General features: G+C 37.1%; 1 protein-coding gene across 2 annotated transcripts in view; it reads left to right on the forward strand.

The window, feature by feature from the left end:
• Positions 1-224: 224 nt before the first annotated feature.
• The window catches only part of LOC138696509 (uncharacterized), a 175,580-nt gene continuing 160,927 nt past the window's right edge, over positions 225-14,877 (forward strand). Inside the window, exon 1 of one of the 2 annotated variants that reach the window (XM_069821565.1) lies at positions 225-380. Coding sequence is in view for 1 of the 2 variants with exons in the window: in XM_069821564.1 (XP_069677665.1) it covers positions 287-380 (94 nt within the window). In the remaining variant the exon portion in view is untranslated. The remainder of the gene's footprint in view (positions 381-14,877) is intronic. The other variant, XM_069821564.1, reaches the window with a different exon arrangement.

The raw sequence follows: 14,877 nt of genomic DNA on the forward strand, positions 1-14,877 counted from the left end.
CTTGAAGTTAGAACGTCATAAAAACTGGAAGAAAAGACGAAAAATTCATCTAGCCATTCCCAGACTACAGACTTTACGAAGAGTGATGAAGATATTTTTATTACGAAAGGAAACCATGCCAACACTCGACTATGGAACCAAACTATCGTGCGATTTTTTTTTCAGACAAATGCCGGAAAAGTTACATGACGTGAGCTGATTCTCTTCCGTGGTAATTAAACCTCGATGTACCCAAACCGACGTGTAGCATGCTGCAAGGTTCTGCACTGCGGCACCAGGTGGCGGCATGGTGGGTGTTGGACGTGGTCATCAACTTCTCTTGGCAGACGGCTCGAATCGCTTCAGCCAACCGGTCGTCGTCATCCGCGCTTCCAGCTCAGGTGAGTACCACGACGTCTGGTCGTAGCTTGCGGTGGTGGTGGTCAGCTGTTCCCGACAAGTAACAGGGTTAGTGCGCTCATTAGTATGTGGTGTACGGGTAACAACAAGTACAAATTCGGTGTACTGGTTTTTCGGCGTCATTCTGACACTACGCTACGGGATTCATACGAAGTGCTCTTCTGTCAGATTTGTTATTCCTAGACAGTTGAAAACAGAACTTCGTCAAAATTGTGTTGATATTTTAGTATTTTCAGATCCCTTAACCTATGCTGTCTAGTTTACAAAAATAAACATAGACTATATTGTTTATAAACAACACTCGGCATTAGAATTGCATGATTTGTACAGGGACATCATTTTATTTTTACTTAAATTTTTATTGTACCCGAGAGTTTTTAATGTACTTCACTCCCACCCCTTCTACTAATGAAGTTCAACCGTCCTCCACACAGAACCAAGGCCGCATATAGTAAACAGTACTGAGTATAGTACGTTCCAGAAATATGTTCGCGTTTTCCAGTGACGAAAGAGCTTTCAATATTGAATTATATTTTCGCAAAGGTACTATCTTCAATTTGCCTACGTCGCATCCCGGTTTCCCCCGTCCGCTTATGCTCGCCCCCTCTGTAAAGGCTAGTGGCTGGGCTGTCTTAGCTCTTTTCTGAAAACATTATTTTCTGTTAGGAATTGGACGTCTACGTAATATTATACAACTGTTTAAAATAATTTTAATAAAAGGGCCTCGTTAAGTAATTAACTGTCACGTGATTTGCCCCCTTTCTACGACCCTGCGACAAAACCACTTGGACGGACAGTAGATAGCATGTCTGAGTAATTTTATTTTTTTCGGATCGGGGAGAAGTGAAGATTGAATTTACAGTACGTAAGTACTCTTTTATAGAGTAGGTACAGAATTGTTTCAACATGAGTTACTAGTACAAAGGAGGAAACTGGTAATTGGAATTAGGTACAATAGTCTATAGTGCGACAATATGCACAAAAGAACTGAAGCCTGTATTGAAAAGAACTGGCACCATTTTCAAGAATGTGTTTAAATATCCATATTATGATTATTTTTTCAATTTAACTTCATTCTCTAATGCTGTAGACAGTATAATATATACTGCATAATGAATATGTCCGCATGGACAGCTCAGTTCGTGAGTAAAAACACTCACTGTTAATACTGTACTCTATTTTGATTAAACATAAACCTAATGAAAATTATCAAACTCAAAAGACTGATGTCCTGTGGAGTAACGGTCAACGCGTCTGGCCGCGAAACCAGGTGGTCCGGGTTCGATTTCCGGTCGGGGCAAGTTACCTGGTTGAGGTTTTTTCCCCAATATGAGCAAATGCTGGGTAACTTCGGTGCTGTACCCCGGATTCATTTCACCGGCATTACCACCTTCATCTCATTCAGACACTAAATAACCAAAGATATCGTAAAATAACCTATAAAAAAAAGCGTGATATTTCCTATTTTACGTAAATGGATGAACTACTTTTCTTCCCTCCTATACCTAGTAAAGTGATTTGTTTGTATATTATACCAGTATCATCGAACTCCAGTTGTGGAAGGGGGTGGCAAACGGTGTTTCCGGTTCTCAACCGTTGATCCAAAGGAGGTTACTATTAGAAATGTTAGTAAAAATAAAATGATGTCCCTGTACTTTTTTAATTAAAGCATATACAAGTGCATATAGAGTGTTAGTTGGAAGACCTGAGGAAAAATACATTTGGGGAGACCAAGACGTAAATGGGAAGGTAATATTAAAATGAATTTGAGGGAAGTGGGCGTATGATGCTGGGGACTAAATTAATCTTGCTCATGATAGGGACCGATGGTGGACTTATGTGAGGACGGTGATGAACCGCTGAGTTCTCTAAAAGCCTTTTATAAGTAATTAATAAAACTTCACAGTCTTTCTCAGTATTTCTGTGCCTTTTATGATCTAAAGAAAAGAAAATACAATGAAATTATCTTACTATAATTAAATCCATTTAAACAACAAAAACTTACAGTAACTCTCCTACCATGGATGGTGCATAATAATAAGTAGAGCAGTGCAAAGGGAGCAGTTTTTCGACACAACGGCAACAGGGCAAGGGTTGTAAATTCACCTTGTTTACCCGCAGAGTCTGACTCTGCGGTACACAGGATAGATGCAAGCAGTAGGTACAGCTTAGTAAAGCAAACGTAAATACTAAAGGAACATGAGAACAGTTCGGTTCTAGTATTACGATGCCTGAGGGGGAGAAAATTCATTCGGCGAAGTTTAAGAGACTTATTTCCGAATATGGTGATATTTTTTTGTTGCAGCGAAGATAAACTATTCTGCAAATTGTGTAAAATATCAGTTTCAGTAAATAGAGCATGTAATATTCTAAGACATGTAAATAGGGATGTACACAAACGTGCCCCCATGAAGTTGAAAAAAAGGCGAAAAATGTGAGCAGGGTCATAGTTCTTCATCCGTGTTCCATGAAGAAATGCGTGATGCGTTTTGTTAAGCATTCAAGAAGATATGTCCTGGTGTATCTCTTCCTCCTTCTCCTATACTTACTCGATGGGGTTCCTGATTGAAGGGCTGCATTTATTAATGTAAATATTTCGACCAGGTCCAGAATGTTATTCAATCATTTGATGTGAAAGATGCATTTGCAATACCACTAGCCCAACGTCTGTTGGTTGATTCAAGCATAAAACAACAATTGGAATAAATTGAATTAAATTACGGGTTTATTCGTGATTGCATAACAGCTTTAGAAAAGTCTGGTACAAAACTGGTTGATCAGTTTTTCCTATTGCGAAATATCTGGAAGAAAGTGACTCAAGTAGACAATAAAATTGCTAAAATAATATCTGCGAAAATAACAAATATGTTGAAAAAAATGGTGGATATTATAAACTTTGCAAGATTAGTGACAGTATTTCTGGAGATAAGGATTCCTTTGAAGAACTAACAGAAGTTTAAAAGATGTTGCACAGGATTTTACGTATGCCCCAGTTGTTTCCACAGACGTAGAAAGAAGCTTCTCCACATATAAGGCTATGCTATCAGATAGACGATAATCGTTTTCTGTTAATAACTTACAAATGTCATTTGTTGTGCACTGTAACAATATTTGGAAGAAAAGTGATAACGTATAACATGTCCATTAATAACTCACACTCATTGTAAGGAAAAGAAAAAGACAAAAAACAATAGTTCAAGTTCTTTTGCGAATAGAATATCATGAACCCGTTACAAATAAACAGTGATTTTGTTTGCGATCTGTATGAAATCATACATGTAAAGTATATATTATTTGTTTAGGATGAAATGGTTCATTAGTTTTGCAATTTTGATATCTTATTAAAGTATCTGTAGAAAATTAATTGCAGAAACGTTAGGGAACTGTGTTATTTCTATTGTGTCGTCTGTACGTCAACACATCGTGTACATGACCGTCACTTGTACACAGGGAACACGCCGAGTAACGTCGGAACCCTTGCTATGATGCCATTCTGTCTGTCATGTGCTCCGTCTGCACCGCTCTAATAATAAGATACATAAAATATTTCATCAAGTTTTCAACATCATGTGAAACTTAACCAATTTCCTAATTAGAAATTATGATACCTATTTTTTTATATTCAAAACCTTGCTTACGTAGTTAAGTATATCTTCGACTAAAGAAAGCGAACGGTCAAGGTAGACTATTGACCGGCCACTGACGGAATATTGCACACTTTTATCACTGCCAGTGTGACGCTATAAACCAATTTTGAAGACTTTTATCACAGCCACAACACATTTGAATTCTTATATTATTATTATTATTATTATTATTATTATTATTATTATTATTATTATTATTATTATTATATATTGAATTAGCACTACATTAACAAATTTAAATGAAGTTATTATGAAAGTCGCCATATTTTCTTCCTGCCATTACGATGCAATACGATCCACTTCCACTAAATGGCTTATGACGCGAGTAGTAAGTAGGGTTGGTGACACATCCAAACAAAATGATACTAAACGTGAGGAATTTTACTACAGGTGTGTAGTATTATGTGACAGGTTAGGTTAGAGTAGGTGTGTATTATGTGATAGGTTAGGTTAGGTTTGATTAGGTGTGTAGTATTATGTGAGAGGTTAGGTTAGGTTTTATTAGGTGTGTAGTATTATTGCTATGTTGGCGACACTGAAACCCACTGTCACATTAAGGAAATATGGCCGTATTCTTAATTCACGCACGACGATTTTCGTATATAAGTAAGGTAGGTACTTTTTAGGGCGGGTTGGGTGGGCTTAGCTACAGCTGTCCCAGTGATCACATCAGTTTCTAATAATACTATAAATCGAAGGCATTTTCAAGGTATTTTAGCAAGTTCCTATAGTGTTCGGAGCATAAGTAACCTTCACCGCTCTCCCTTCCATCTTCATTCCACCATTGCCCATTATCATTTAATCATAGTTGTTAAAATGAACGTGTTAGAGACTATCTAAACATGGTTAAAGGAATTTAATTGCAATTTATGTATGAATTGATTTAGTGTACCGTTATTATGGAATCCAAATTTAGTGCATTCACTTGGCATAGAGCTGAAGTTCTCTAGACTATTTTCTAAGGGGATCTCACGCAGTATACAGCTTGTGTTACACTGAGGAGTCAAACGATGCATTTGTGATAATGGTCGATGAAGTTATAAAATTAATTTTTAGTTTAACTCAATCTACTGATTTAAAACTATTATCTTAGTGCTCATATTGGACTATTCACATTTAGTGTATCTCAGGTACGGGGAACTCGTATTGTAAACAGAGCAGTTTGCATGAGTACCTATATACAACAGCAAGTAAGGTAACCGGAGAAGCTAAGCTCTCTGAGAGAGGCTGATTCCTGTCGTTGGTATATCTACTACCAGATAATCGGTATATTCTGTATGCCGATATACGAGATTCAAAGTTTGACGTACTTTAGTTGTAGATAAAAATTTCATTTTATCAACATGTTTGTAAATCCAGCTTTTACGTATAGATATACGTGGTTTCATTTTAAAACTTTCCAGCATAAATAACCCTATTTATTTCATTCATTTAATTCAATTTAAACAAAAAACACATCGATTTAGATATTGAAATGCCTTTTAGGTTCCACCCCTTAGGCCTACTTCATGCGGGGGACTGGTTCGTCAACTTTACCGGTTCGAATTCTGCTAGCTACAACTACGTAGAGTATAATATAAATCAGTACCTATTCATCTTTTGTTTTATCAGAAACCCGTTCCCTCCTACCATTCTTTTATTTAATGAAATTAAATATGTGGTCAAGTCGTATGCATATTGCAGTTTAATGTGTGCATATCCGATGTTGATTGAAGACTCAAGAATTTCACGATCCATTAGCGGCACCTCAAGACTTGAGCGAGGACACTTTGATAAATTACGACAATCACAAGTAAAATATTACTATTAGATCGTTCAGTAATAATCTAAATTACGAGTACGTAATTGAATATGGTTTACTTGTGGCTAATAAGAAATTACATACAATTGTTTAATAACATAACGAAAATTACTCGTAGGTTTACGTGTATCTACAGATAAATGGGGCGAAACTTTCTGTAAATCAGCGGTGACCAAAACTCGAGCTGCAGTGATTACATGTGACAGACAGCCTATGAAGTAAGGAGATGCAGGAAAGGTACTTGGCATGAAAACTACAACCAGTGGTGGTTCCTGTACTAACATCTTGATCAATCCCGCGGATAAAAATCTCAAGCTTTGGTGTATCAGTAATGTCACTGCTGTCATTAAGAGCCAGTGAATAATATAGCCTACGATTTTTCTTGCTTCTTTTTTAATCTTCCTCTTGAATCTAATCAGGAATTTTCTAAATTTTTCTCTCGATACTTGGTCGAGAAATTCGTAGTTTTTCAAAATTAAAAACTTCTTATGGACAAGTTATTTAAGCTATTTTAATCATTACTCTTTTGAGAAATTCTATTCTATTAAAAGGCTTTAGAGCACGAGATATTTCAAAACCCATTAGGTAGCTGACTTCCTTACATATATTTATCTCGTCATTCTCTTCCTGGCTATGATTTAAGACATGTCAACTCGTGGCGTTTAACAGTTCTTTGGCACATAATATTGAATCATTTTTTCTACAATAATATTAATAAATGAATAACTAATAAATAGTTATCCTCATCTAAAGATTAAGAAGATTAAAATTGAGATAAAACCTAATAATTTGATCCTTCTAGGGAGAAGATCTAAAAATATCAATATTCATGCACGTACAGAAGAAGAAACAGAAACACATACTTACTGGTCAGTAGTAGTAGTAGTAATAATAATAATAATAATAATAATAATAATAATAATAATAATACTTTATTCAGCGTGGCAATTAATGTTTCTATTTACTCCTATTGAACCGTTGAGCAAAGTAAACATATTACATTTTGTCCGACAGAACAACAAACAAGTTCTCCTTCTCATTCTTTACGAAACCACCTCTTACTGCTTGTAGAGACAGAGTTTGTAGAGCGACATGATACCGCCACTGCTTGCCTTCAGTACGTGAATCAAACACACAGAAATGTACAGGAAACTCCTCGTACCCGTTGCACGATGTAATCACGACACCCGCTTTGGTCACCGCTGCTGTAAATAGGTCGGCAGTAATAAGCTATGTAATTTAGATTGTCGCCGCACCATATATATTTTTTTTTGTATAATTCAAATGCAGTAGTTTCATATTTTAAGTTATATTCATTTCAGACTGATATTGGGAGAAGCAAATTTAGGACAGCTGCAATTTGTGGTCTGCAAGGAAGGAGTTGGGATAAATTTCCACTGACCACTTCGGTTTCCCCTGTCATATTTCCCCAATTTGCGTCATCTTCATATTATCACCACTCTATCTTGTTAGCATCACTGGGAAAAATTATCTGCCACATATTTGAGTCTAATATAAAACTAGATTATAAAAGTATGTATTACGAAGATAGCACACTTTCTCATTACAGATTTTATGCTTTTTACAAAAATTCAGTTCTCTGTCAGGACACCAAATATTTATATTCGGAGTTAATTTTGAGTGAAACGTCTAAATTGAAGGTACAAATGAGAAAAATGTTAACTTTTAACATGGAAGTTTTCCTCGGACGTCACTCGTGCTACCATGGAAACAAAAGTCTTTGATGAACTTCGTGCCTCGTGGTTCCATGCGGTTCGTCTCGCTTCATATTTATGTGCCCTGATGTTTTCCCATAACAATTTTCTAAGGCGCTAAGACAGATGCTCAAATCGTGAATCGTGATCATTTGTGGATATGTTTACATGCACATTGCACTTGTATTACTCGTTGCACAAATGATTTCCGGCGGCCAGTAGGCGAACTAAACCATAAACACTGGATCGTATCATATAACGCAATGCCTCTCTCGAAATCGGCAATCTTTCGTGCAACGAGTTATATTCTTCAACCTCGTTTGTACCAGCATTTCTTCGCTCTGAATAGTCGGTAGGCTACTTGTTCGCTGTTGCTGTACGTAGCGGATTGCAATGTCGCTCTCCAAGCCATGTGCCTCAAAAAAGAGGAAATTTCATACACAGGGGAAGAAAAGTTACTTTTGTCTTCAATATGGTGACAACGTACAATATTTTCAAACAATTTTATAGTCTTCTTTTAGTTGAATATACAGGGACATCATTTTATTTTTACTTCAATTTTTATTGTACCTGAGTTTTTGAATGTACTTCACTCCCACCCCGTCTACTAATGAAGTTCCAACTCCACACAGAACCAAGACCGCAGATAGTAAGCAGTACTGAGTTACTGAGTATAGTACGTTCCAGAAATATGTTCGCGTTTTCCAGTGACGAAAGAGCTTTCAATATTGAATCATATTTTCGCACAGGTACTGTCCGTTTGCCTACGTCTCTTCCCGATTTCCCCCACCTGCTTCTGCTCGCCCCTCTGTAATAGCTGGGCTGTCTTAGCTCTTTTCTGAAAACATTAATTTCTCTTAGGAATTGGACGTTTACGTAATATTATACAGCTGTTTAATTTAACTTAAATAAAAGGGCCTCGTTAAGTAATTAACTGTCACGTGATTTCCTCCCTTTCTACAATCCAACGGCATAACCACTTGGACGGATAGTAGATAGCATGTCTGAGTAATTTTATATTTTCGGGTCGGGCAGAAGTGAAGATTGAATTTACAGTACGTAGAGTAGGTACAGAATTATTTCAACATGAGTTACTAGTACGAAGGACGAAACTGGCAATTGGAATTAGATGCAATAGTCTATATTGCGATAATATGCACAAAAGAACTGAAGCCTGTATCGAAATGAACGGCCACCATTTTCAAAATTGTGTTTAAATATTCATATTATGATTATTTTTCAATTTAACTTCTTTCTCTATATTGTACGCTAATGTGCTGTAGACAGTATAATATACACCGCATAATGAATACGTTCGCATGCATAACTCACTTCGTGAGTAAAAACACTTATTCTTAATACAGTACTGTACTTTGATTAAAGAAAAACCTAATGAAAATTATCAAACTCAAAATCACGATATTTCCTAGTTTACGTAAATGGATTAACTACTTTTCTTCCTTCCTATACCTAGTAGAGTGATTTGTGTTTTACGCCAATATCATCGAACTCCAGTCTTGGAGGGGGGAGCAAGCGGTGTTTCCGGTTCTCTAAAGGTATAGACAGGTTAATATTAAAAATGTTAGTAAAAATAAAATGATGTCCCTGTACTATTGAAGCTATGTTCGATAGACCTACAATCTATATGTGTGAGCAACTGTTTGCGGGAATGAAAACAATAAAATCTAAATGTAGGTCTCGAGTAACAGATAACCATTTCTCTGATAAATTGCGACTGGCAATAACAGATATAACACCTGAGTTTCGCAGACTAGTTGAACAGGTTGAAGAATGGCAATTATTTTCAAATTACATTCTTTTTATATTTCGTTCTGAAAGATAAAAAAGTTATGATTCATTTGTAGTATTACCAAACAATTGTGTATGTGTCTAATGCCTACCCACTTCACTTGCGTTATTCGAGTTCCGCATATTGCGAGACTGTGACCCATTTTCAATTTGTACACCACTTCGGCGGGTCACGCCGTATATGTGTGAAGAGTTATGTCGTTTACTAGGGTGAGTGTATGTGTAAATGTTCGTGTAAGTTTAGTGTAGGGAATGGGTGAGGAGGGTGATGAAGAAGAGAGAAGGGAAAACCCGGTTCCGGCACGTAGCCTACTCCTGTCGAATAGCACCAAGGGAGCCGCCAGGCTTAACGTCCCCATCTGACGGACGAATCACTATCAACAGTGACATATGCCTTCTCTTCATATACACTGCGGAGAGATTTGGGATTTAACTCAGGAACATTGGTGCACAATTTAGTGATTAGAAGTTGTGCACCAAACAGTTATTAATTTCTATTAATTTTCATTATAAATTGTTCTTACGAGGTGACAAGTTTATTAAGCATTGTACTGTCTGTAAACCTAGTTATAAATACTCCGCTACTGGCGAAGCCTGAGTTTGTTATTGAAACACTTATCCTTCACTTGTCGCATCACCCTCTCCTCTATGCTGCGTGGCGGGTGGCCGTATAACTGAATTCAGACTGGCCGTCTATTCGCTAAAATAAATGTTGTTTATGAGTTCTAAAAGAAATGAACCATGTTCTACATGGTAGACCCATAAATTCGATGTTTTCCAAATTAAAGCCTTAAAAAATCGGAGCCTTGAGTTTCGCGTTGCTTTGGGTGTTTCTGGTCGATTGTGACTCGGCCATTATAAGAGCTTAAATCCTTAGTCTAGCGAAGATAGCGACGCCCCCTTCTCACCACTCGCTCTACCAAGATGTTTAACATCTTCGGCAATTCTGTTGATGTATATGTGCTGCTGATCATGCTTGCAATATTCCTCCCCCTCACGTGGTAGCTACGGTAATGTGCAATTTCAGCTTTTCCCCTTCAAAATTCTTGTAAGTTCCTTCACATGGAATAGTGAAAATTGAAGTGACACCAGTGCTCAACAGGCTCGGAGCTCACATAGCTTTTGTCTCACATTCCCATTTTTCTTTGCAATGACGCTTGATAGCTTATTTTTATGTTTTTCCTCCCAATTTCTTGTCTTTCATTGTCGTTGTCACTGATGTTTTCCACAAAGTAATTGTGGAAATACTGGATGCATGTATGTATGTACATGAATATTAAAAAAATAGGTGTCCAAAAGACCCTCATCAGAGGGCAGTAGGGAGGTCTATATCGCTTCATGCAGAGTGGAACATGTAGCTACGTCGTTAGCTGGGTGACAATTACCCGCACTGGAATGGTCCGAGAGGATTAGTGGAATCACTTAAATCTACTGTATTTTCCCGTATGGGGCTACCTCAAATCGAAAGTGTACTCTTGAAGATCAAGGATAGCCACCATCTGCGTCAGCGAATTGCTGCAGTGTGCCGTGACATTCCGCTGGACATGGTGCCCCGCGTTCTGCGGAAAATGGAGACAGTCTACAGTATGTTATGTTTTAACATTGGTAGAGATCGTATTCGAAACATATTAAAATTTACCTATTGATGCGGGTCTTTTGGACCACCTTGTACATTAGTGTTAACCACTCGAACAGACAGTACTGTTTTTATGTCTCATCCCGGTTTCCCCACCCGTTTCTGCTGGTCCCTCTGTAAAGGTACTGGTTGGGTTGTTAGGCTCTATCCTGAAAATGTTTTCTCTACATAATTTGAAGACTACGTAATATTATGTAACTGTTTAAAATAATTTTAAGAAAAGGGCTCCGTTAAGTAAGTAACTGTTACGTTATTTCTCCCGTTTCGACGACCCTGCGACATAACCACTCGGATGGACGTACATACAGTATTTTATTACTTTAATTTGAGTAGGCCTATAGTCGTTTCATGCAATGATTGCAATTTTATTAAATCCAATGTCAATTTCTTATTTTCCCCGGAATTATCGCGTAATACATGTTGTCAGCATTTCCAATAACCGAAAAAGTGGTAGTGGAACATGTTATCTGTTTGTGGACAGCAGTTTCTCTCAAACTATCGCAAGGAATGTTTTCATATTTAAAGTGTACAAATAAAAATTAATGGAGCTTGATCTGAAATTGAAAAAAAGCAATGACGACTTACTCCGTAAAGCAACCCAACCATATTCTTCTTTTGTATTATTTAGAAAACTGTAAAATGAGGCAATGAAGTTCGCATCGATGAAAATATGTTTTATTAAGATAATTTAACTATTACTTCTAGGATTATTTCTACTTTTCGTTGTTAATTTCTCAATTCCACCAAGCCAGGTACCTGACCGTTCCATTGTTCGAATTCCAGCTGGTGATTTCCTACAAAATCATATCAGGTAACATGATCTGGAACTTGGGTATATGTGAATTCCTACTAACTCCCTCAGGTGTTCAGACCTTGCTCTTATAAGACGTAATATCCATTTTGCAAGGTCAAGCTTTTACCCAAATCTACCTAAATGTAGACGCGCGGTATACGAAGTAGATATTGAATTCCATAAATATAGATACAAATATAGGAGAACCTTTCTTCTTAAAAACAATGTAAAAAACGAAATAGTTTATCGCTGTGCAGTAACAGTTAGCATGCCTGACCTTTATATCATTCAGGCGCTAGGTAACAATAGTAGTTGATAAAGCGACGTAAAAGAAACCACTAAAGAAACCAAATAGTAAGGAGTACACAAACTGTTTATATGGATAGAACTTTCTGCGTCCGACACTTCTATCAATTTTACACCGTGCTTGGTTTCTTAAGTAATATTTATATTTGCTGTTTGCACTTTTGCTGGATAAGAGACGTAAAATTCATGAGAGACTTAAATATTATTAAGGACCTAGGCTAGCAGTTGTCCCTTCTTACTTTCGTTATTGATTTTTAAATTGCTACAAAGTAGGCAAACGAATCCATTTTTCCAGAGAGCAAAAATCAGGGGTATACCATTAATTTAGGGCAAATGTGGTTTAGAAAAATACACTTCGGACTTTCAAAATAGTTCGTTCGTGGTGATACTGCAATAGGAAAGTGGTTTATACACATTTATCGATTGTCATTCTTAATCCGAGAGTGGTAAGTGAATGTTTTGTTGAAGACCTAATGTCTGTGAAGCCTCAAGACGAACAATTACACAGATTTTGTGATTACATCGTAGACACGTACTGTATGTCGGTGAAGACAGTCCCTCCCACCAAAGATGTGATCTTTTTCTTCACACTCCCTACACACGACAATCGCCTGCGAAGCTTTTCATGCAAACTTAAATGTTACTTTTTACCATCATCAGATATATACTCGTACTTACTTACAAATGGCTTTTAAGGAACCCGAAGGGTCATTGCCGCTCTTACATAAGCCCACCATCGGTCACTATCCTGTGCAAGATTAATCCAGTCTTTATCATCGCATCCCACCTCCCTCATATCCATTTTAATATTATCCTCCCATCTACGTCTCCGCCTCCCTAAAGGTCTTTTTTCCTCTGGACTCCCAACTAACACTCTATATGCATTTCTGGATTCGCCCATACGTGCTACATGCCCTGCCCAACTCAAACGTCTGGATTTAATGTTCCTAATTATGTCAGGTGAAGAATGCAATACGTGCAGTTCTGCGTTGTGTAACTTTCTCCATTCTCCTGTAACTTCATCCCTCTTAGTCCCAAATATTTTCCTAAGAACCTTATTCTCAAACACCCTTAATCTCTGTTCCTTTCTCAAAGTGAGAGTCCAAGTCTCACAACCATAAAGAACAACCGGTAATATAACTGTTTTATAAATTCTAACTTTCATATTTTTTGACAGCAGATTAGATGACAAAAGCTTCTCAACCGAATAGTAATAGGCATTTTCCATATTTATTCTGCGTTTAATTTCCTCCCGAGTGTCATTTATATTTGCTACCGTTGCTCCAAGATATTTGAATTTTTCCACCTCTTCGAAGGATAAATCTCCAATTTTTATGTTTCCATTTCGTAGAATATTCTGGTCACGAGACATAATCATATACTTTGTCTTTTCGGGATTTACTTCCAAACCTATCGCTTTACTTGCTTCAAGTAAAATTTCCGTGTTTTCCCTAATCGTTTGTGGATTTTCTCCTAACATATTCCATCATCAGGTATATAATATCATTATTTAAAATATTAACACAGAGAAGTCATTATTTATTGATTTAAATAACTTAACAGTTAATTATTGCGCAAATTAGTAAATGAACCTTGTATAGTAAATATGTTGGAGACTTTTATACAATTGTAAGGGACGTATTCATAGACATTCTTAGTGCGGGCTTTCGGTGGATGATCAGCGAACTAACGTTTTTCGTATTCATAAACCACTCTCAGCGATATGATATGATATGAATCTTTTTAGCTCGTTCGTAGCCCGGGCTAGCGAAATGTCTATGAACAGGACCCTAATAGTTTAACCTCGCCCACTACACGTAGTCCGTTTCGACTTCATGTAAAGGTCCGTACACACTTAGCGAACGAACAACGAACGAACGACAAACGATTGCATTCGTTGATTGAAATCGGTACGTGTGTACGTCGCAGCAAAGGCAAACCGATCGTTTGGTTTGCCTTCGGAAGTGATCCGTCGCTTGTCGGTACATCAAAGCAAGTTGGTATTCGTTGTGGACGGGATTTGCCACTAGCTTGTAGTTCGTAGCAGAACGCAGCGCTCAGTTCAATTTCTCTAACAGGATGTCGAAACTGGAGTGGATGGAAGACGCTGTTATAAATCTTATTAGTGCATATAGGGAGCAGGAAACTTCATGGAATCCCAAGTATCCTACTTACCACAATAAAGTAAGAAAACATTATGTTTGGGAACCTATTGGAAAGTTGTTCAGCTGCAAGATAGGCGAGTCAAACAAGTGCAAAATTTGAAAATTATTTTTGTTTATTTATTTTTAGTGGATACATGTTTTTTGTTTATTGTAGGGAGCAGAAGTCAAAAAGAAAATTGAATCCCTACTGACATCATTCCGGAGGGAAAGACAGAAGTCCACAAAAAGATCTGGAATGGGGAGTGATGAAGTGTACGAGTCAATTTGGTTCGCGTATAAACATATGTCGTTCTTTTGGACAAATTCACGCCCAGAAAAAACAAAGTTCCAACCTTGTGCATACAAAATAAATTATTGGCACTGAAAAGTGTCTTTTCGTAAGCACGATGCGCATACGACAAACACAGACAAATCTCTCTTTTTAGTATTTTAAGATAATTATTGTCAGTGAGGTATCCGTGTACTGAAACTTCCCCTGGGGAACTATTTCATAAAAGTAATAATTTAATACCATTACTAAAAAGGTAATAACATTAAGTAATATTAATACTGTTCTGTTTCATAAAAGTAATAGTTAATAATATTATTTATTACTGTAAACGCTCA

This window comes from Periplaneta americana, chromosome 3, assembly GCF_040183065.1.
Source record: "Periplaneta americana isolate PAMFEO1 chromosome 3, P.americana_PAMFEO1_priV1, whole genome shotgun sequence".
Taxonomy (NCBI): Eukaryota; Metazoa; Arthropoda; class Insecta; order Blattodea; family Blattidae; genus Periplaneta; species Periplaneta americana.